The sequence below is a fragment of the Musca autumnalis genome, unplaced genomic scaffold (genome assembly GCF_047663935.1).
Source record: "Musca autumnalis isolate F117 unplaced genomic scaffold, ASM4766393v1 scaffold_1, whole genome shotgun sequence".
In the NCBI taxonomy this organism is placed as follows: domain Eukaryota; kingdom Metazoa; phylum Arthropoda; class Insecta; order Diptera; family Muscidae; genus Musca; species Musca autumnalis.
Window position 1 is genome coordinate 262013010 of NW_027411644.1, and position 23425 is coordinate 262036434.

Sequence of the window (23425 nt, forward strand, 5' to 3'; positions counted from 1 at the left end):
GAAATATTAAGATGCGCAGCAGTGTCCAGAAGTCATTTTAGTTAGTCACCGTAGAATATTTTAGAGCTTTTGCACCATTTCGTCAGAAAGCAGCGCTTGCCCATGAAAAACATTACATGGATCACGAATTTTTTACCCAGGTCAGGCATATCACAGTTTCGACATTTCCTAAATATATACGTATTTCTGCTTTGTAAAAGTTCTCTACAAGTGGTGCCGTAAGACACGCCGTTCGAACTCGGCTATAAAAAGTAGGCTTCATATCATTCAACCGGGGCGTTATCATTGGTATAAGAGAAATCTTCTTTGTCCCTTAAGAAATGTTTGTGGGAACATATCTATGTATTTTATGAAATATTTGTAAATAAAAATCAAATGTCGTTCGTTGATAATGGCATCAGTTGAGAACGGCTGGAACGCTTTGGATAATTTTTTTTTTTTTTGACATGTTCGTCATACCCCAACTTAGGTTTTTATGCAAAGAAAATTTGGCCACGACAACTTTTACTCCCTCTTTTCCCTTTGCCATATTCAAAAAAAGACATATTTTTGTGAGCAAAAATCCAAACTTAGGTTATTATGAAACGAAAATTTTACCGCATCAATGGGCGGAAAAAATACGACAAAGTCCGTAAAAGAAAATAAAGATTGCAGACAAAATCTGTTGATAAATTTTAAATTCTCAATGAATAACTCGGTTTGAAAATAAACCCGAAGAAATAAGAGAGAAAATGTCTATTTTTGAATTGTAAAGCATAAATTCCATAAAAAGTTGTCATTAAACCGCAATATGACGGGTCAGCAACGCGGACCCGGGTCTGCTAGTGATTAAATAACACTGAACTACTTTCGCTTAGGTTCGAGCTGATTTTATAAGTTCTCGCTCGTATTTTTATACGTTTTGGATCTGAGGTGTTGTTTTTTGTTTGGAATTTTGAAGATTTCAAAAATTGTGTTTGGCTCATTTTTTGCAGGGATGTGTAGTGAAATCTTTTCTAAACTTTAAGCATTTCTAATTTCTTCTATAGCCTTCTAGATGAAATTGAGTTTGAGCATGCCCAAGAAAACCAGAAGACTTCTGAATATTTGGAAAACCCTATAAACGCATTCAAATTAATTCGAAGAGTTGTTGCCGATATATCACAATTGACTCAATTAACATCTGACATAGGAAACTTACGAGGTAACCTACATACACACCTCAGTAACAATAAAGCATTTCAAGTCCCAACAATCTCTCATTACAGTTTACAATGAAACAGCATCAATTCCCAGCTTATATGACCTTCCCACGGACAATGATTTACGAGGGGCATCATTGGGTTTTTCTCGTCTACAAACAATGTATAAACTTGAAACAAGCGATATGGCAAAGGGTTATCTAAAAGGTCAAAAATATAGCTCAGCAATGTCGGCCTATAACTGTTTTATTTTGGGTAAAAATCTTTATGAAGCTGAGCAATATAATTTAGCAAGTGAGTGGCTGCTTGAGGCACTAATAAAGTCAGAAGAGTTGGAAAATTCACTAAAGGATAATGAAAACCTCGTGGAATTGGACGAAGAAGATCCTGATGTCAATGTTGATGACAATTTAGAATTTGAAGAATTTTTTGACAATGATGACTTTGAGGATATTCTCAGGGAACTTCAAGACGAGGATGATGATGACTACAATAATAAATTGGATAATGCTAATGGAATTTACCCTTATGTCAGTGAAGTTCAAATTTTAGAATATTTACCTGCGGCATTATATAACGCTGGTCATCGAAAGTCAGCGGCCCTCTTAAATGACAAGTTACTCAAACTTGAGCCAGAAAATGTTTACGGTTTGGCAAATAAAGAACTCTTTGTCAAAGGTGTACGGGATGAAAGGCGTAAGAGGATTTTTGATATAACTCCCGAACCCATATCCAAATACCACCAACTTTATCATCAGGTTTGCAGTGGTGAGGTACAACAGACACCGAGAGAACAACGACGCTTACGCTGTCGTTATGTTACCAACAACATACCGTATTATTTTGTTGGACCCTTGAAAATGGAAGAATTGAACAGAGATCCCTTTGTAGCATATTATCATCAAGCAATTCACGATAATGAAATTGAGCAAATTATTGATTCGGTTGAAGACAATATTGAGAGGTCGAAAGTCGGAGGAAACGTGAATCCCAGATTCGATGAAATACGTGTTAGCAAAAACTCATGGCTATATTTTAAGAATCATAGATTTTTAGACGGCGTTAAACAACGTTTGGAAGACATAACTGGTTTGACCATAGCGACTGGAGAACCACTGCAGGTTGCCAATTATGGCATTGGTGGACATTATGGTCCACATCATGATTTTCATGAGGTAAGTTTAAATATTTGTGTGGTGGTTGTTTTCATTGGAACTACAATATATTTACATTATTTCAGCAAGTTCTGGAAGATTGGAAGACTGGAAATCGCATACTTACGGCCTTGTTTTATGTAAGTAAACGAGAAAATATTTAAAAATGTTTTGTAATTAATATTAATTTTTATTTTTTTGTTTGGTTTTCAGATTAATCATGTGGAGTTGGGCGGCGCCACAGCTTTTCCAGCCTTACGTCTGGCTGTACCACCCATAAAAGGCAGCATGGTTGTATGGTATAATTATCACAAATCTCTTGAAAGAGATTATCGAACTTGGCATGCTGGCTGTCCAGTTTTGCAGGGTTCGAAATGGAGTAAGTAACAAATACAATATTGTTATTATTTTTTTTTTTTTTTTTTTGTAATAAATGTTTTCTATTAATTACAGTTTGTAATGAATGGTTTAGCACAAAGGGTCAAGAATTTCATAGGCCCTGTGGTTTGAAACCCGATCATGAAGTATCATTGCCATATAAAGGCTGGTATTGAAGGTCAATAGTTAAGTTATACAATAAGTTTATAGAAAAGTAAATCTCGAAGAAATTAAAGAATATTTTTATACGAAAACTGAAGTTTTATTAATATAGATTGTGCCCTGTGTTGAGTATGTGTTGAGTTCGGATTTCAAATACCTTAAGCTATATACATACAGTTTGCCAAGTAATTTATTTCAAACCAATAAAGCGAACTGTTTTTTATACCCTCCACCATAATATATAGGGTATATTAAGTTTGTCATTCCGTTTGTAACTCATCGAAATAATCATTGGCGACACAATAAGGTTATAATATATTCTTTATCAGCGTAAAATTCTTTTTTACACATGTGTTTTTATACCCTCAGCATTTATGCTAACAAGGATATATCGATGCCTTACTTCCTCAACCTCGTTTTTTCAAAATTTTCGGCGGTGCAAATCCCCTCAGTGTAATGTCGGCTTACATTTCCTCAGTATTTCGTAAGACATGCCGTTCCGGATCGGCGATAAGGAGTATGTCCTACATTATTGAGCCAATATCATTGATAGGAGAGAAGCCCCCCTTGTCCTTCGGGGGTATTGTGGAACATATGTTTGTATGTATTCCACTTTTATCCGTTCACTCAATGCCAAATAGTATTTAATTTAGTACCATTTAGTACTTTTCGTATATGAGGAAAAGTCAAAATTTTTTAGTTTCCATGAAGCCGAGGTTTGTACTATTATAATACGCGAACTATTGTAGTTTACCAGTAACTATGACTATTGCTGGATTAATTTAGATGTTTTTGTACAAAGCTCAAAAATTTAGCAAAAAAATTTAATTTACGTGGTAGTTACGACCGCGTAAAGGAAAAAACATAGGTAAAAACACGTTGAAGCTAAACAGGTTTTTTACATTGCTATTCGATTTCTGAATAAACCGTTCAAATGACGGACATCTGTCCAAAGTAAAAGTAGGAGAATACAAAATGAAGATTACACTTCTAATGTATCACTTTCCAAAATTTCCACTGCATCCACCTTTTATGGATGCTGACATTTTGAAGCCGGATTTCAGGTGTTTTTTTGTATTTTTTATGTAACTGGGACGCGCATTCGGATATTTCGAAAAACCAATTATAGGATTAAAGAACTCGCGATTTTGCATAATCTGATATGTATATTGAGTATGTAGCCCACACAGCAGCAGAGTAATCTACTGCCAAAGGCCAAAATTTAGTGCGATTTTTTTTCTAAAAAACCTATTTTTTGGGTACAGTATTTACAATATCGTTTTGAGTGTGCTGGTACCCCGCGATATTTTAGTTTTTCGCGGATCCGGATCATATGAATCACAGATCGTAAAAATCCATCTACTAGAACGGCGGAAATGGCTACTGCAAAAATTGAAAAATTTGCGAAAAATGTTTTCAAAATATCACTGACTAATTCGCGTTTTATGTGGATCGTTTCCATTTCAATGAAGGAAGTGGATCATCACTCGCGTTTGTGCGAAAACAGCGGTTTGAAAAATTCAGTGGCATGGGAGCTGTATCCGATTTATCCAAAAAATACTCTGTGATGCTACATCCACGGTTCTTGATGGATTTTATTGCAATATGTTTAGATCGATGTATTTTTTCACGGTTGATAGTGAAATCGGATGCGCATAAAAAGTGTATGCACTTTGTGCAAAATATAAGCGTTACACAGTTTGTTTCACACTAAACTGCAGACGATGCTACATCTTAGCGGCCAAAGTAAATCCTGGCAAATGTGTACAAATTAAAAGAGAAGAATTCGCTGTATTGGTAAACCGCATGCGCGTCAAGTGATTTTGACGATTTCGCGATTTACACGCATTTCAAAATGAACATTACCCGATACAATTTTATTTCAAGATTATACCCCATTTAAAGGAACCCAACATTTATTTGAAAGATATCCATATCTTCTGCTAGATGTTAGCGTGTTTTCGAGAAGTGATTAGAATAAGAAATGTGATTTATTGCGTGAAATTTAACTAAAATAGAAGAAAAACTCCGACCTATTTTTCTTACATTTTGTTCAACTAACTCACAAAATAAATTTTAATAAATATTTTCTCTTACAAAAATTTTATAAATTTCCTCAATATATTTTTTATTTTTTGCTATAATATGCAAACCCCTAAACGGATTTGTTTCATTTGAATCTTCGCGATGTTTAGATTACGTACATATTTTTATATATTTTTCAGATGCATAAACAGCTTGAATTTTTTTAGAACAAGTTGTGAACTACCAATTGTTTTGAATGCTTTCCTAATTTCCGCGAAAATGTACAACTTTTTCACTAAAGTTATGGGACCTCAGTAAACATATAGTATGTAGGGAGCCCCTAATTAAGAGAGTTTCTCAATATAATGATTAGAGTCTTTTAAAGATTTTTTTCTTTTTATCAGAATTGAAACCGCCATAACTTTTGCGCGCAACAACCAAAATTAGTATCTCGAACAGATTTAAGAATGAGATTTTTTCCCCAATCTATGTACCAAAAATCTTTCATGAAGCTTAAAAAAATTTTTAATTTTTTTTTTTTATGGAAAACTAAAAAATTTTGTCTTTTCTTCATATATTTTTATATATTTCCAAATCACCTCCTTACATAAACAAAATATCTCAACCGATATTAGCATAAAAATTTTGAAGATTTTAATTTTATTCGTTCACAAAATACCAAATTGTACACTTTTAATAAATTTTAGTAATTGTCGTAAACTTATTGTTCTAATTTCCAAAAACCCTTTAATACAACTATTTTGCACTCCTGTCCTAATTTTCCGCTCAGACATTTAGCTCTACTCCTTCGCGTAATACGAAGGACTTTTTTCTTACGAACACACCTACACTTCGATAGGAACCCTCACTCAGAATTTAATTTAGATTTAGCCTTCTCGCCTCGACGTTGATTTCCAGTAAGTCAAACAAATGGTACAAATCTTAGTACATTTAACTACTTTTCGTAACCCTTCTACTACGAATTCTCAAAAACCCAGCCAAATCGACCAACTACGCCCCAAGACTAACCCTCACCCAAATTTCAAGATCGATATCACTTTCATACGGGCAAAATGTGTCTCATCGAGATAATGGTTTTAGATCCCAAGTATGTTTGGACGAAATGTGTTTCAGACAATTTGGAGTTAATTTAGCCATGTCCGTCCGTCTGTCTGTCTCTCTGGCTGGTGCGCACGATAACTCTCGAACGGATGAACCGATTCGGTCCTAAATTTGGCTTTCGTAATACTTTGTCCAAACTTAGTTTAAGTTCGAAGATGGGTTATATCGGTCCACTCCTTCTGGTACCTCCCCCACAAAAGTTCGGAAATGTACGGACAATTTGTGCGCACGATAGCTCTTAAAGGAAGTAACCGATTTGGGCCATGCCTTATCGGGTACCTCCCACACAAAATTTCGGAAAAGTTCAGTTTTGGACCTGCTATCGAATTGCTTTGATTTTTGTAGTAACAACTTGTATTAACTGTACACTATAGGACTGTTTTTAAGAAAAAGATTAAGTAACTAAATAATACCTCCAAAAAATATCTTTGACCCCCAACAACTTCTTTTGAACATATGGGATCGATGGTAATTTTTAGGACATAACTTCTAATTGCAAATCCTAGCTTTCCACCAAAGTTCAGCTTTGTGGGAGTTTCTGCTATTTCCCCCCTTATACGCATATCTATTTTGATTATGCTAATAACGGTACCTCCCAATTTTCGGTATATTCAGGATTTCAGCACTTTTTTTGACCGAATTAACTCTAATTTGACATTTGAGATAACCAGTGGTCACAAAACTTCTCTTGCAAATATTGCCAACATAGGGCCATGTAACCCCCATATAATGGTAATATCAAATTGTCGGTATTTTTGAGGAGAATTTTTTGGCCGAACTACCTATAATTAGACATTTGACATTGACCACGTGGTCAAAAAAATTATGCATCAAAATTGTTCAACATACGTCCATATTTTGTTATAGAACCCATATAACGGTACCTCCTGACCTTTGGTATTTTAAAGATTTTAGCTACATTTGTTGATCGAACTATCTGTAATTTGACATTTGAGATTCACAGTGGTCACACAAATTCTACAGCAAAAATGTTAATTTTTAGGATTTTAGCGACTAGGGTTATGACTTTTTGACATTTTTTTCTCAAAAATGATTTCCTGTAGTGAGAATGAATGAATATTGTCCTATTAATGCCTAAAATAACATTCATTTCATTATACCCTACACCACTATGTGGAAAGGGTATTATAAGTTTGTTTTGGGAAAAATTCATGTAACACCGCGAAATATTCGTCGGAGACCCGCCATGTGGTATACCAATCTTCATATCTCGGCGAGATAAAGCGATTTTGAGATGTGTGTCCGTCCGTCCGTCCGTGTGTCCGTCTGTCTATTATAACTTGTAATTATGGACCGATCGTCACGAAATTTGGTATGGAGTTCGGCTTTACATCAGAATAGATCGCTATTTTGATTGGTGATGATCGTGAAATATTTAGCGTGTAAAATGGACCAAAAACATTATTTTTAACATATTTTGTAGCTGCTCTGTAGGTCGCAATAATAGTCCGATCGCCTCGAAGTTTTAAATAAGGTAAGAGTATATGACAAAGAAGAAGCTTGCAATTTGAGATGGCGATCAGATAATATTTAGAGGGTTAAATGGACCACAACTTTTGTGGGAAAATTGTGAAAATTTTTAATAAACAGCTTATATCTTTGTTCGTGAAAGACACCTTCCCCAATCGTGAGTTATTTTTGGAAGACGATCTCTTGACCTTTCAATTGATGTCAATTATGTTGATGTACGTGATCAGATAACAGAGTTACAGCCTAATATATCCACTTTTTTGTTTGTAGTGTAACCATAAACCCGCTAGAGGTCGCAACTATAGCTCAATAGTCACGAAATTTTGCACGAGGTAAGAGTTTAGGTTGAAGAAAATGCCTATAATTTTGCATGATTATCTGATATTATTTAGCGGTTGACATAGACCATTACTTTTGTATGAAAAATATACAAATTTTATTTTTGGTCCATATTTTCATTCCTGGAGGGCATATACCGGCAAAGGAGCCTACATATGGAAAAATGATGCAAATTGCAATAATGTGTCTGCTAGATAACGCACCTTCTGCCTGATATATAATGTGTTTTGTGTAGAGAACCACAATTTCCTCCCATGCTACAAATTGTCTCTATCATGACAGAGAAATTTTCAGTTCAGTTGTCAAATTGGATTTTTATACAAATATTGCAACATGGGGTCGCCTCGCCACCTATTTTATACCTCAGGATTTAGGGTAAAGGGAATACAAACAAAATACGACCAAAGATGTGTCTCATCGAAATATAGGTTTTAGACCCCAAGTATATTTGGACGAAATTCGTTTCAGACAATTTGGAGTCTATTTAGCCCTGTCCGTTCATCTGTCTCTCTTAATGTCTAGCTGGCTGGTGCGCACGGTACCGATTAGAACCAAATTTTATACTTTTTTTTATAATATTTTGCCCCAGCTTTGTTTAAGTAGGCGATGTTGGTCCACACATCCCCCAAAACAAGTTCAAAATTGTTTTCGAAAATTTGTGTGAACGATAACTGGCGAAGTTAGCAATCCAAACTTTCCATATATTATTATTCCTTCCAGATATAGATCGGATAAGACTATATCGGTCCTTAGGGTACCTGCCACACAAAATTCGGAAAAGGACATTTAAGAGCCGCTTTGAATCGTTATGAATTTTTTTAAGCAGATTGTACTTGCGCCGCAAATCCGCAAGTGAACTCTCAAGGGGATTTTCTGATTGGTCGAAACTTTACACATCGTATTATTTCATCCAGTCATGTGTCAGGTCGGAATATGGACTATATCTATCCGTCCTTCGAGTACCTCCCACACAAAATTTGGGAACGTGCAGTTTCAAGACCCGTATCTGATCTATTTGATTATTATTTTCTTTTTGAAGAAGGTTCTTTGTACGTTCCGTATTCTGGTCCCTTTCCCGGGGTAAGTCATACTTCCTGAGATAATCGTTCAGAAGTTCCAAAAACCCCTGCTGGCTCCAACTAAAATTACAAATTTGAAAAAATAATTCTCAAATATTTCCAAAACTTAGAATTTAGCTTACTAAAATTGATTTGGTATATCCCCATATTACGACACCTACAGATTCCACGTATTTTGAAGCAAACTCGTGTTACAAAATAAAAAAGGGAACTGATGAAGTTGTTTGGTGACAACTGAAACTATAGTATTCCCTACCCTTCGCCCGCAACTAATCAATTTCATATCCACTTTAAAATATTTTGTTGTTATTCAAACAATTGAATTACAACAAAATATGGACTCAAGCTGAAATAAACACAAAGATGTAAAATTCTGCAGTCCAACAATAAAAAACGCCAACAACAAATAAATATATTTTTAGAAGCTAAAGGTATATCACCGTTAGCGCCGCTGACTTATACTCCCTTCTTTGCTGTTTAATTGAATATGAATAATTTTGGAATTTATTAATTTGTTTGCATGCAAAATTTTTGAATTTCTATTCATTGTTAGTTATTTCTACCGGTATAAAATATATTTCAGATATCACAATATATGCGCACAATAAACTATTTTCGAAGCATATGTGAGGTACAAGTTCACAATTTTGGACGATAGATCTTCAATAAACTTCAAATTTTCCCAATTATGAAATATACCAAATTGCGTGGTATATATGTATTTATTTTAAGTGTATTCCAAAGAGGAACCTGATACTCAAAGACAATTTGAAGATGTAGCAGGAGGGGCTAGTCAATGTAAATTTTCCAATTTTCGAATATTATTTAGAAATGTGTAAAATATATATTTTTCCACAAACATCCCAGTAAAGACAAGAGAGGCTTCTCTTATATCAATGGATTCATATTAAGTTATTGATTGTGTCCTAAGTTGCCACTTGTAGAGACGTTTTTCATGGCTGAAATACTCAGCAAATATCGCCAACATTACTAAGGGGTATTTTGCCACCATTGACAATTTGATGGGAATCGAACCCCGACATTCGGCGTGCAAGGCGGTTGCAGATACCTAATTCCGACAGGTCATGGTGTAGGGTATCACATGGTCGGCCCCGCCCGACTATAGCCTTTGCTTACTTGTTTTATTATAAAAAAGGTTCCTCACAAATAACTTTGAAAATTTTTTTTGATGAAAAAATTCTATGAAATGAAAAATAGTTTTTTCTCAAAAAATTGTTTCTTGTTGAACCAATGAATGGGATTTTGCCTATTAATGACTAAAATAAATTGTATTCCATTTAAATTTTAAAAAAGTAAAAAAGTTAAGTTGGGCCGGGCCGAACTTTTATACCCTCCACCATAAAGTATTCTGATACTAAATATGGAATATTATTTTCTTTCTTGTCCACAATTTTAGGTGGAAATATATTGTAACCATGGTCACCTTTATATGGGGCTGTATCAAAATACCGAAAATCGAGAGGTACCGTTGTATGGGGGCTATACTAAATCATGGACCAAAGATGGCGATTTTGCTGGAGATGTTTTGTGACCACTGGGAACCTTAAATGTAAAATTGCAGGAACTTCTGTCAAATAATGTAGCTAAAATCCCCAAAATAACCAAAATCGCAAGGTACCGTTATACGGGGCCTATACTAAAACATGGACCTTTGTTGACAGTTTTTGGTGGATATGTTTTGTGACTACTGGGAACCTCAAATGTAAAATTACAGTTAGTTCGGAAAAATAATGTAGCTATAATCCCCAAAATAACCAAAATCAGAAGGTACCGTTATATGGGGGCTATACTAAAACATAGACCAAAGATGGCGATTTTGCTGGAGATGTTTTGTGACCACTGGGAACCTTAAATGTAAAATTGCAGGAAGTTCTGTCAAATAATGTAGCTAAAATCTCCAAAATAACCAAAATCGGGAGGTACCGTTATGTGGGGCCTGTACTAAAACATGGCCCTATGTTGACGGTTTTTGGTGGAGATGTTTTGTGACCACTGGGAACCTCAAATGTAAAATTGCAGTTAGTTCGGAAAAATAATGTAGCTATAATCCCCAAAATAACCAAAATCAGAAGGTACCGTTATATGGGGGCTATACTAAAACATAGACCAAAGATGGCGATTTTGCTGGAGATGTTTTGTGACCACTGGGAACCTTAAATGTAAAATTGCAGGAAGTTCTGTCAAATAATGTAGCTAAAATCTCCAAAATAACCAAAATCGGGAGGTACCGTTATGTGGGGCCTGTACTAAAACATGGCCCTATGTTGACGGTTTTTGGTGGAGATGTTTTGTGACCACTGGGAACCTCAAATGTAAAATTGCAGCTAATCAAGTTCTAAGATGGGCGTAATCGGTCCACTCCTTTGGGCACATCCCCCACAAAAATTCAAAACTTTTCGCTCAAATGGTGCGCACGATAACACTCGAAGGCAGTAACCGATTCGGTCCATACTTTGGACATAGTAATATTTCAACGAGACATAGATCAGGTTAGAATATGGGTACCTCCCACACTAAATTTCGGAAAAGTGCCACGCATGTGTTGAAATACTTTGTCCACACTTAGACCCTATCGGTCCATTCAACACAAATGATCAACATTTTTGTTTAAGTGCGGTTAAGTGTATGTGCGAGAATCCTTAGGAAATTTTTACAGAAGATACTCCTTTGTAGCCTTGATGTTTTTCGTGGGCAAGTCCATGTTTCCTGATATAATGGTCATATCGAGAGAAATGACTCCAAAAATAAGACACACTTCCGAATTGGAATATATGTATGTCGGTCCATTCCTTTAGGTAGCTCCCCCGCAAAACTGTTGAGATTTTTTTCCTAATCCATATCTTTTTCTGCAAGTTCATGCGCACGAAATACATACGTTTTTTTGGGAAAATGTGTTGCAATTCACACAGGCTGAGGGTATACCTCTGATACTTTTTTTACTTGTTCACACTTCAAATACTATAACTTAGCTATTTGTTAAACTATCTAAAAAAATAACAGCTTGTTCGAAAGATATTATTTTCATTGTCCTCGTAGCACAGGTCATTTATCAACATTTTCCGGAAATTTGTACAGTCTCAATGCCAAAACTTCCTGAAAACAGGTAAAAATTTATAGGTTGGTTATGCCGACAGAGATATACCCTCAGCCTATGTGAATTTAAACTTTCATCTACGGACAAATGGAATGAGTTTAGGGTCTTTTGCTGTGGCCCTTTTGACATTTGAACTTACCGAAAAACTGTGGATTAGGATTAAATTTCAAAAGTGTTGCGGACTAGGTACTTAAGTGAATGGACGGACATAGTCCATTATGGAAGTGGATCTTATTTTGAGAGTCATATCTTTTCGATAGATGTCGCGCCCACTAGTCGTTTCAGTGGGTCATCGTAAAATTTTTGTAATAATATGCCAGGAAACATTGACTTGTCGTCGGAAAACATAATATGGGTATAAGCAGGACCACAACGAACAGCATCGGTATACATTTCCAAAGGATCTTGGAACAGACCCTAAACTGTTTAGGAGATCTAAAGTTTAAACCAAATTGATTGCCCCGTTCAAGAGATATCGTGCATCCATTTTTGATACATTTTTTTTTAAATATTGGGGGAAGTACCGATAGTTGTGGACCGGTATTGCCCATCTTCGAATTGAAACTAAGTTTGGACAACATATTACGAAGTGCAAATTTTGGACCAAATCGGTTGATCCGTGCGAGAGTTATCGCGCTTTCCAGTCACTACATATGGTGGCCTAAGGGTTTTTTACACCTTTCGGGCTGTTTTCTTAAGAAGAATGGACTTCCCCATGAAAAAACTTTTGCCGTCCTAATTGAGGCAGTGAATGCAAGTTGCTTCAACAGAAACCAAAGTGATTTGAGAGGAGAAGTGGATCGATATAACCCATCCTCGAACTTAAACTAAGTTTTGGCAAAATATTACGAAAGCCAAATCTTTTACCGAATCGGTTGATCGGTTCGAGAGTTATCGTACGCTCCAGCCAGCCAAACAAATTGTCTGAAACGGATTTCGTCCAAACATACTTGGGGTGTAAAACAATTAATTTTATAAGGCACATTTTGCCCGTATGAATGTGTATATGAGGAAAAGTCAAAATTTTTTAGTTTCCATGAAGCCAAGGTTTGCACTATTATAATACGCGAACTATTGTAGTTTACCAGTAACTATGACTATTGCTGGATTAATTTAGATGTTTTTGTACAAAGCTCAAAAATTTAGCAAAAAACTTTAATTTACGTGGTAGTTACGACCGCGTAAAGGAAAAAACATAGGTAAAAACACGTTGAAGCTAAACAGGTTTTTTATATTGCTATTCGATTTCTGATTAAACCATTCAAATGACGGACATCTGTCCAAAGTAAAAGTAGGAGAATACAAAATGAAGATTACACTTCTAATATATCACTTTCCAAAATTTCCACTGCATCCACCTTTTATGGATGCTGACATTTTGAAGCCGGATTTCAGGTGTTTTTTGTATTTTTTATGTAACTGGGACGCGCATTCGGATATTTCGAAAAACCAATTATAGGATTAAAGAACTCGCGATTTCGCATAATCTGATATGTATATTGAGTATGTAGCTTTGGATTGGGAAGGTTATGCTTCAAAATCCCAACAAAGCAACAGTAGGAGGTAGGCGACAGCAGCTCAGTGTGGTGCAGATTAATCTGCATCATTGTAAAGCTGCTGCTACCGAACTCCTACTTACTCTCTCGACTTCCAAGATTGATATTGCTCTAGTCCAGGAGCCTTATTTATACAATAATAAGGTTGCTGGACTGAGTAATAACAACTACACTGTCCTCGCTGCCTCGAACGGAGACAAGGTGAGAACATGTGTAGTCGCAAAAAAGAACCTAAAATTAATGTTTCTCTCTAATTTCAGCAGAGGAGATATCACCGCTATAAGGATGGACAGAGGGCATGGAAAACCCTTTATAATGGCCTCTGTCTACATGCCCTATGAAGCCCCCGACCCACCCGGCAGTATGGTAAATAATCTAATGGACGAAATGGGGAGCACAGGCCACATCATTCTTGGATGCGATGCAAATGCTCATCACTTCCATTGGGGAAGCAGCGATACCAACACTAGGGGTGAGTCAATTTTTAAATTTATTTTGCAACATAATTTAAGAATTTGTAATAGGGGCACCACACCCACTTTCCAAAATAGAGTTAGAGGTGAAGTAATTGACATAACCCTAACCAATTTGGAAGACTGGAAGGTATCCGAAAAGTGCTCTTTTTCAGATCACAAGATGATACTCTTCAAAGTCCCCATAAGTTCGGAGAAACAAAAACCATACAGGAATCCCAGGAGGACAGACTGGAACAAGTACAGCTTACAAACGACTTCGGTGTTAGGCAATTCTCAAAGACTGTCTACATCAAAGGAAGTCGAGGTTGCTGTAAAAGATCTAAGTAAGTCCCTCCTGAGGTGTTACGAGGATTCCTGCCCAATAACCTACCCTGGGAAGAAATCTCAGCCGGTATGGTGGAACAAAGACCTGGCCAGTCTTCGCAAGGCGGCCAGGAAATCATACAATAAAGCCAGCAAATCTTCCCTCAGTACAGATTGGGATACCTACAGGGTTAATTTCAATAAGTACAAGAGTGAAATTAAAAAGGCTAAACAGAGATCTTGGGTTTGCTTCGCTGAGTCTATAGAAGGAGTAAACGAAGCTGCCAGGTTTCGTAAGATTCTATCCAAGGATCCCAAACCCATGGGTAGCATCAAACGAGAAAACGGCACGTGGACTAACTCTGGTCTAGAGACTCTAAATCTGCTGTCTGAAGTGCACTTTCCTAGAGAGTGACTCGCTACAAACGAGTCACAATCAGGGCTGCACGGCACAGGACGAGCAACTGATTGACAGCTTAACTAGTATCCCAAGAATAAAATGGGCGATAGACAGCTTCCAACCCTATAAGTCTCCTGAACCGGATGGCATTATCCCGGCTATGTTGCAGAATGCAGCTGACTCGGTACTGGCAACCATAAAGGAAATTTACAGGGCCTGCCTGCGTCTGTCGTACATACCTAACTCATGGAAGGAGGTAACGGTGACTTACATTCCCAAAGCTGGGAAGCCTAGTTACACACTACCTAAAGACTATAGACCTATTAGTCTTTCTTCCTTCCTCCTTAAAACTCTAGAGAGACTGCTCGACCACGACATACGGTCTCATCTAGATTCCAATACTATAAGCAACTCGCAGCACGCCTATATTAAAGGCAAGTCGGTGGACACCGCCTTACACGAGGTGGTTGGATATATTGAGAGGAATATGGAGGGTTCGTGCTTCACACTTGCAGCCTTCCTCGATATTGAGGGAGCCTTCAACAATGTGAAGCTGGAATCCATTCATAATTCGCTCACTAACGCAGGAGTTTCCTCTACCCTTGTTAGGTGGGTTGATGAAATGCTGAAGAGCAGAGTCATCAACTCCCATCTAGGAGAGAGTTCCGTACGGAAAAAGGTTTGCAGGGGTACGCCTCAAGGAGGAGTCTTATCACCCCTACTCTGGCTCCTTGTAATAAACGAAATTCTTTTGAATTTCAACCAACTAAGGACGAAGGTGGTAGCCTATGCTGACGATGTTGTTATCCTTATAAGCGGCAAATTCTTGTCGACCATATCAGACCTTATGCGGCGTGCTTTAGAGCAGCTGTCTAGCTGGGCTCGCACCAATGGACTTGGTGTGAATCCAACGAAGACCGAGCTCGTACTCTACACGAAGAAGCGCAAAATTCCCGATTTCCCGCTACCAGAGCTGGATGGTGTTGCCCTAAAACTCTCATCAGAAGCCAAATACCTCGGTGTTATCCTGGACCAACGCTTAAATTGGAAAAGGAATACTGAGGAGAGGGTTAAGAGAGGTTTTATGGCACTCTATTCCTGTAAGAACTCCATTGGTAAAAGTTGGGGTCTCAAACCAAAGATCATACACTGGTTGTATGATACCGTGGTTCTCCCAATTCTTACCTATGGTGGGCTTGTCTGGTGGCATGCACTCGGGAACAGTGCACTTCTGTCCAAATTATCTAGTGTTCAAAGAGCTGCATCTCTGCTAATCTCTGGTGCCATTAGAAGTACACCTCAAGCTGCACTGAATGTGATACTGGATCTCCAACCTCTGGACATTACTATCAACTTTCAGGCGGCGATGACGGCTTTCAGGCTTAGAGAGGCAGGTATGTGGCAGTGCTCACGATTTGGACATGCAAAGGTCCTTTTTCCCTTCACCGATTTAGTTGAGTCCAGTGGACCCGATCACATCAGTGATTATATACCCACTGTGCTCAACTTCAACCAAATTAACGTCACAATCCCAAGCAGAGATGCCTGGTCTAGTGGTAGCCCTCCTCTTAGCGGTCTGCCATCTACACAGACGGTTCAAAGATGGAGGTTGACACAGGTGCCGGGGTCTTCTGCGAAAACCCACAAATTAAGCAATCCTTCAAACTCAACGATAACTGCAGCGTCTTTCAGGCAGAGATTTTTGCAATTAGGAAAGCAGCGGAGATGATCAAAGAACTTGGGAGTGTCCTTAAAGGACCGGTGACTATTTTTGTCGATAGTCAAGCGGCCCTTAAGGCTCTCAAGTCATGGACCATAAACTCAAAAGCTATCCTCGATTGCAAAAACGCTCTGCTTGAAGTACGCGACTTCGTTGATCTTTGCTGGGTTCCAGGACACAGTGATATAAAGGGAAACGAAGAGGCGGATGAACTAGCACGGGGTGGCTCTCAGTCGACTGACTTACCAGTTGAGTCATCTATCAGACCACCAAAGTGCTACTACATCCGGAAACTTCGCGGTTACTTCCTTGAGAAGGCGGGGCAAAGATGGCAAATGGAAACTGGCTGTAAAGTATCCAAGGCAATCTGGCCCAGCTATTCTCAGAATAGAACCAACTCTCTTTTCTCACTAAATAAGTTAGGGATAAAGACCACTGTAGGTCTCATTACCGGTCACAACATGGTCAGGTCCCTAACTTCTAGATAGGACAATAGTGGTGTAGACTACTATAGGCTATGTCAAGATCCGGAAGAAACAGAGACGGTCGAACATCTACTATGTAGATGCCCCTCGTTACTCACGAGGAGACATCGATTCTTCGGTAGATATGAGATAAATACTCTGACTTTCTTCTCCAACATAGACCCCATCTACTTGTTCCAATTTGCAAGAAATCTCACATGGCTGGCAAACAAAACTAATTAATCATTGTTTTTTCTCTCTCCTTCACACAGGGGGATAGAAATCGGCTCAACACTGAACAACACCCTCAGCGGCAATACACCCACATCATATCCACTACATCAACAACTTTGCCACAATCACAGCAGTCGCGCAACCATATCCATTACTCACCACACCCATCACACCAAGCCACTTTACATCAACAAAGCGACAATAGCCCAACCACCTCATACTACTTCAGAATAAACCAGTCACCACTTTCAACACCCACCTTATAAATCAGCATCCATCATCATCACATCCAACCCATCTAAACTTACATCCACCACCACAACCTCAGCAACAACCTATAAACTCACATCCATCATCACAGCATCACCTACACACTCAACTTCACAACAAATCCGCAATAATCCAGCATTTATCATCATTGCATATAGTCTAACCACAACACACAGTTTCTATAAGGATGATCACAATGGACCTCAAGGTCTCCGAGTGAAGTAGCTGCCAACAACGGTAGCTGCGCGTCCTAAAACCAAACCAAACCAATTTAGCCCACACCGCAGCAGAGTAATCTACTGCCAAAGGCCAAAATTTAGTCCGATATTTTTTCTAAAAAACCTATTTTTGGGTACAGTATTTACAATATCGTTTTGAGTGTGCTGGTACCCCGCGATATTTTAGTTTTTCGACGATCCGGATCATATGAATCACAAATCGTAAAAATCCATCTACTAGAACGGCGGAAATGGCTACTGCAAAAATTTAAAAATTTGCGAAAAATGTTTTTCAAAATATCGCTGACTAATTCGCGTTTTATGTGGATCGTTTCAATTTCAATGAAGAAAGTAAATCATCACTCGCGTTTGTGCGCAAACAGCGGTTTGAAAAATTTAGTGGCATGGGAGCTGTATCCGATTTATCCAAAAAATACTGTGTGATGCTACATCCACGGTTCTTGATGGATTTTATTGAAATATGTTTAGATCGATGTATTTTTTCACGGTTGATAGTGAAATCGGATGCGCATAAAAAGTGTATGCACTTTGTGCAAATTATAAGCGTTATACAGTTTGTTGCACACTAAACTGCAGACGACGCTACATCTTAGCGGCCAAAGTAAATCCTGGCAAATGTGTACAAATTAAAAGAGAAGAATTCGCTGGTAAACCGCGTGCGCATCAAGTGATTTTGAGGATTTCGCGATTTACACGCATTTCAAAATGATCATTACCCGATACAGTTTTATTTCAAGAGTATACCCCATTTTAAGGAACCCAACATTTATTTGAACGATACCCATATCTTCCGCTAGATGTTAGCGTGTATTCGAGAAGTGATTAGAATAAAAAATGTGATTCTTTGCGTGAAAATTAACTAAAATAGAAAAATAACTCTAACCCATTTTTCCTACATTTTCTTCAACTAACTCACAAAATAAATTTTAATAAATATTTTCTCTTACAAAAATTTTATAAATTTCCTCAATATATTTTTTTGTTTTTGCTATAATATGAAAACCACTAAACGGATTTGTATAGTTTTGGTTTCATTTGAATCTTCGCGATGTATAGATTACGTACATATTTTTTATATATTTTTCAGATGCATAAACAGGTTGAATTTTATTAAAACAAGTTGCAAAGTACCAATTTTTTTAACTCTTTCTCAATTTCCGCGAAAACTTAAAACGTTTTCACTAATGTTATGGGGCCTCAGTAATCATATATTACGTAGGGAGCCCCTAATTAAGAGAGTTTCTCAATATAATGATTAGAGTCTTTTAAAGATTTTTTCTTTTTATCAGAATTGAAACCGCCATAACTTTTGCGCGCAACAACCAAAATTAGTATCTCGAACAGATTTAAGAATGGGATTTTTTTCCCAATCTATGTACCAAAAATCTTTCATGTAGCTTAAAAAAAAAATTTAATTTATTTTTTATGGAAAACTAAAAAATTTTGTCTTTTCTTCATATACAGTGCCCGGCATAATTATTTTGACAAAATTTACATTTATCTTAAAATGCATATAATTATTGTCAGCATTCATATAACGGGATATTAACAGCTTAGGGTTTTTCTTTGTCCTCTCAGCTAAATAAAAATTAGTGGATCAAAAAAATTTCAGCTTTATTTGTTATTAGGTAGGCGAATGTTTAAAAAGGGAGGCAAACGCAAAACGGCATAAGTATTTTGACATGTCATAATTATGTTACTTTTGGTACTTAATCTAACTTTTTGGTAACAAAATTAATTAATTTATCCAAATTATTAACATTTAAGAAAAAATTTACTTGACAGTCTTAGATTTTTAATTAAAATAGGGATAGTTGGTGTCAAAAATTGTAGTGAAATTTAAAATTACAGTTTTGGTGATAAATGTAGCTAATGTTTAGACATTGCTACAGTTATCTATTTATTTTGTAACGAATAAATCTCAAAATACTGAAAACGCTGTAAATATGCGCGATCTAGGCAGAAAATCTGAAATTACAGAAGTTGCTTTCCGGTAAATAGGGAAGAATTGCAAATCTAATCTTACATAAGCGCACAAATCCTCATCTTCTGAGAAATTTCGGCGTCAAAGCAAACTCTCTATTAAGACTAGAATCTCTAAACATTAGAAAAAAATCAATTTGAAGTCATTTTTTGCTATTCTACTCGGATGATAAATCATAGCCACAAAAATTGTCCATTAGGTTTTCAATCAAAATCATGTGCACCCCATCAATCTTGTGGTAAAGCAAATTGCGGTCTGATAAAAATATATTTGAACATAATTCATTTTAAAATACACTTTTCAGTAAGCTTGAGTCAAGAAACCGCCAAAAAGTTTGATATCTTTGTGAAATAAATGTCCTTCTGATCCTATTGCCATGCCCAAATATTCCCATGCATCAGAATAGGTTGATCCACCATTTAAAATACTGTGATATTTAATTTTTGTCGATAATGCTGTGGACTATAATGAATATTTTGGCACTTTAAACAATCTTTCGTAACTACATGGTAGTAAACAGATCGAAGTGTTATTTATTCATTTGCCAAACAATGCTACTATGGTAAGGCTGAATTTTGTAGAGCAGGTTTGGAGCATATTTCGGGTTCAAACTTCAAGTAATTTCCTTCAAAGATCACATTTGTAAGAGAAAAATGTTCTTACTCTCATTAAAAAGTGGAAATCCACAAAATATTCTGAGATAATGGGAGAAAACCATCGAAAATGTTTTTAATGATAAATCTCTTCAATATCCCTAAATCCTTGAAATATCGATCCGTAAGTGGGTCCATAATGGTACAGATGTGTGTGAAACATATTATTTTTACCGTAACTAATAATAATCATAAGTATAAATAAAACGTTTTTAATTGTTTAGGTCTAAAAATCGATAAAACAATTTTGTCAAAATGCTTATGCCACGCAGTAAAATTTTATTTCCATTACAAAAGTGCAAGCATAAATTTGAATTGATAAAATTTATTACTAATTTTAAGTACTCTAGTAAAGGATTAGCCAGAATATTTTTTCATATTTTTGTAGAAGACTAATCCGGTAAAAAACCAAACACATCATTTTTTCAAACTTGTCAAAATAATTATGCCGGGCACTGTACCTTCGTTAGCATAAATTCTGAGGGTATAAAAATTGTTTAAAATTGATCTAAACTAAATCTTAGTTTTAATATTAGATTTGAAGAAGAAAATGCTAGAGAGAAGAAGAAAAACGACTCAATAACACAAATAAAAACTGCAGTAATTTGGTCATATTACTTATTTTATACATTTTGACAAAAAACTTTAACATCATTTAAAACATCATTCTCGACATCATTCCATTATCTTCTACACCCAATTTGTGTTTTGTCTCATTTTATCAATGATTTGTTTTTAATAGAACTGTGTCGTTTTGTGTAGCATATTTTCTTTTATTTATCTATTGAATGTTGATTATTTGTTTATCTTATAGTACTTGCCTCTCTTGTGTCTGTGGCAGGTGTGGTGTTGTTGTTCTTTCACGTGTAACAATATTTGCTCAAATGTCATTTAGTTCAACATCATATTGTTGTCGCACATACAGGTGAGGCATTTGTACTGTTACCTATGAACCCACATCCATTTTGATTCTTTTGATGTTTGCCTTACTGTCGAAAATTGTATACGAATTGAAACCTGGCGGGTTGGTGTTGAGGTCACGAACACAACATTTACACATAATTTTGTCAATTACATATTTCAAACTATCGAATCGATATGTATCGGGCTAGCTAGCAACATAGTGTGTCAATATGTCAATGTTCCATTGTTCTATTTGATGTGTGCCTATTCACAGGTATTCCGTGATGTTATTTGACATATTTCAATAGACAGGTGGTGAACTATCCAACTAACAATTCAAATATGAAAGTACATACATATGGTTTTTTTGTATGTAGATAAGCGTAGGGGGACTTAATGGAAATTGTTCGGCTTTATTTTAGACTTTAAATGAGGGCAATTATATAGTTGGGTATTTTTGGAATATTTGGTTGTAACTCCTATGGAATGTTTGCAATAACAAACAATACATATCACCCCACAGCCGTTTATGATATGTTCACTAGTGTTATGACTTTTTTTACAACCTCGTAACCCTGTATCATATTTTGATGAGCTTTTACTTAAGATTACGTAAAATCTTATTTATAAGGTGATTCGATAAAAAAGCTCACGCACAAAAAGCCTTTACAATTTTCATTTATGAACTTTCTTTGAAAATTGTTTGGAGTCACTTTAACCACATACAGCTGTTGAAGGATGTTTGAAAACACAAGTCATTTGGATATGGCCACAAACAGACTATTGATTTCGTATCGCAGGCTTGCTTCAAAATACGTGGAATCTGTAGGTACAATCTGTGGGGCTATACCAAATCATTGACATATGCCAGCATTTTTATAGCCTACACCACTATGTGGAAAGGGTATTATAAGTTTGTTTTGGGAAAAATTCATGTAACACCGCGAAATATTCGTCGCAGACCCCCAATGTGGTATACCATTTTTCATATCTCGGCGAGATAAAGCTATATAGCGATGTGTGTCTGTCCGTCCGTCCGTGTGGCTGTCTGTCCATTATAAATTGTAATCAAACTCCAGGCCGCAATTATGGACCGATCGTCAGAATAGATCGCTATTGTAATTGGTGATGATCGTGAAATATTTAGCGGGTGAAATGTACCAAAAACAAAATTTTTTCCCGATTTTGTGGCTGCTCTGTAGGTCGCAATAATAGTCCTATCGAAATTTTAAATAAGGTAAGAGTATATGACAAAGAAGAAGCCTGCATTTTGAGATGGTGATCAAATAATATTTAGATGGTTAAATGGACCACAACTTTTGTGTGAAAACTGTGAAAATTTGTAATATACTGCTTATATCCTTATTCTCCTAAGACACATTCCGCTTCTGTCAATAATATTTTGAAGGCCAACTCTTGAACTTTCCATTGATGCCAATTATGTTGATTTACGTGGTCAGATAACAGAGTTACAGCCTAATAAATCCAGTTATTTGTTTGTAGTGTTGTCATTAGCACGCTAAAGGTCGCAATTATAGCTCAATAGTCACGACATTTTGCGCGAGGTAAGAGTTTTTTAGGTCGAAGAAAATGTCTACAATTTTTATGGTGATCTGATATTATTTATGGACCATTGCTTTTGTATGAAAAATAAAAAAAAATTTCGTCCATATTTTAAATCCTGGAGGACATATGCCGACAAAGTAGCCTATATATGGAAAAAGGACTAATGACCTTTCTCCTGATGCAAATTGCAATCATGTGTGTGTTCGATAACGGACCTACTATCTGGATTTTGTGTAGAGAACAAACATTCCTTCCCATGATACAAATTGACTCTATAATGACAGAGAAATACTCATTTTTACATTATTGCAAATAACGTGGGGCTCTAGCGTATTAATTGTCTAACTGCATTTTTATGCATTCATTGCAACATGTGTCGCTTCCCCACCTTTTTGTCAAAATCTACTCGGTGTCGCTACAGTTACAGTTTTTATACCCTAAACCACTATGTGGAAGGGTATTATAAGTTTGTTTTGTTAAAAATTCATGTAACACCGCGAAATATTCGACGGAGACCCCAATGCACTGTGGTTCCGCCCGTGGACAAAAATCGAAAAATGTATGGCGTCAAATTTGATTGCAATTGAAATAAATATTCTCTAAACACATTA

At 36.5% G+C, this 23425-nt stretch overlaps 1 protein-coding gene across 1 annotated transcript; it reads left to right on the forward strand.

Moving 5' to 3' along the window:
- Positions 1 to 1077: 1077 nt before the first annotated feature.
- On the forward strand, positions 1078 to 17433 carry LOC141391460 (prolyl 4-hydroxylase subunit alpha-1-like). The gene is made up of 6 exons (XM_073964341.1): positions 1078 to 1183; positions 1248 to 2356; positions 2422 to 2475; positions 2549 to 2714; positions 2789 to 2882; positions 17238 to 17433. Exons 2-6 carry the CDS (start codon positions 1343 to 1345, stop codon positions 17431 to 17433), a joined length of 1524 nt encoding a protein of 507 aa, XP_073820442.1. The 5' UTR covers positions 1078 to 1183; positions 1248 to 1342.
- Positions 17434 to 23425: the final 5992 nt, after the last annotated feature.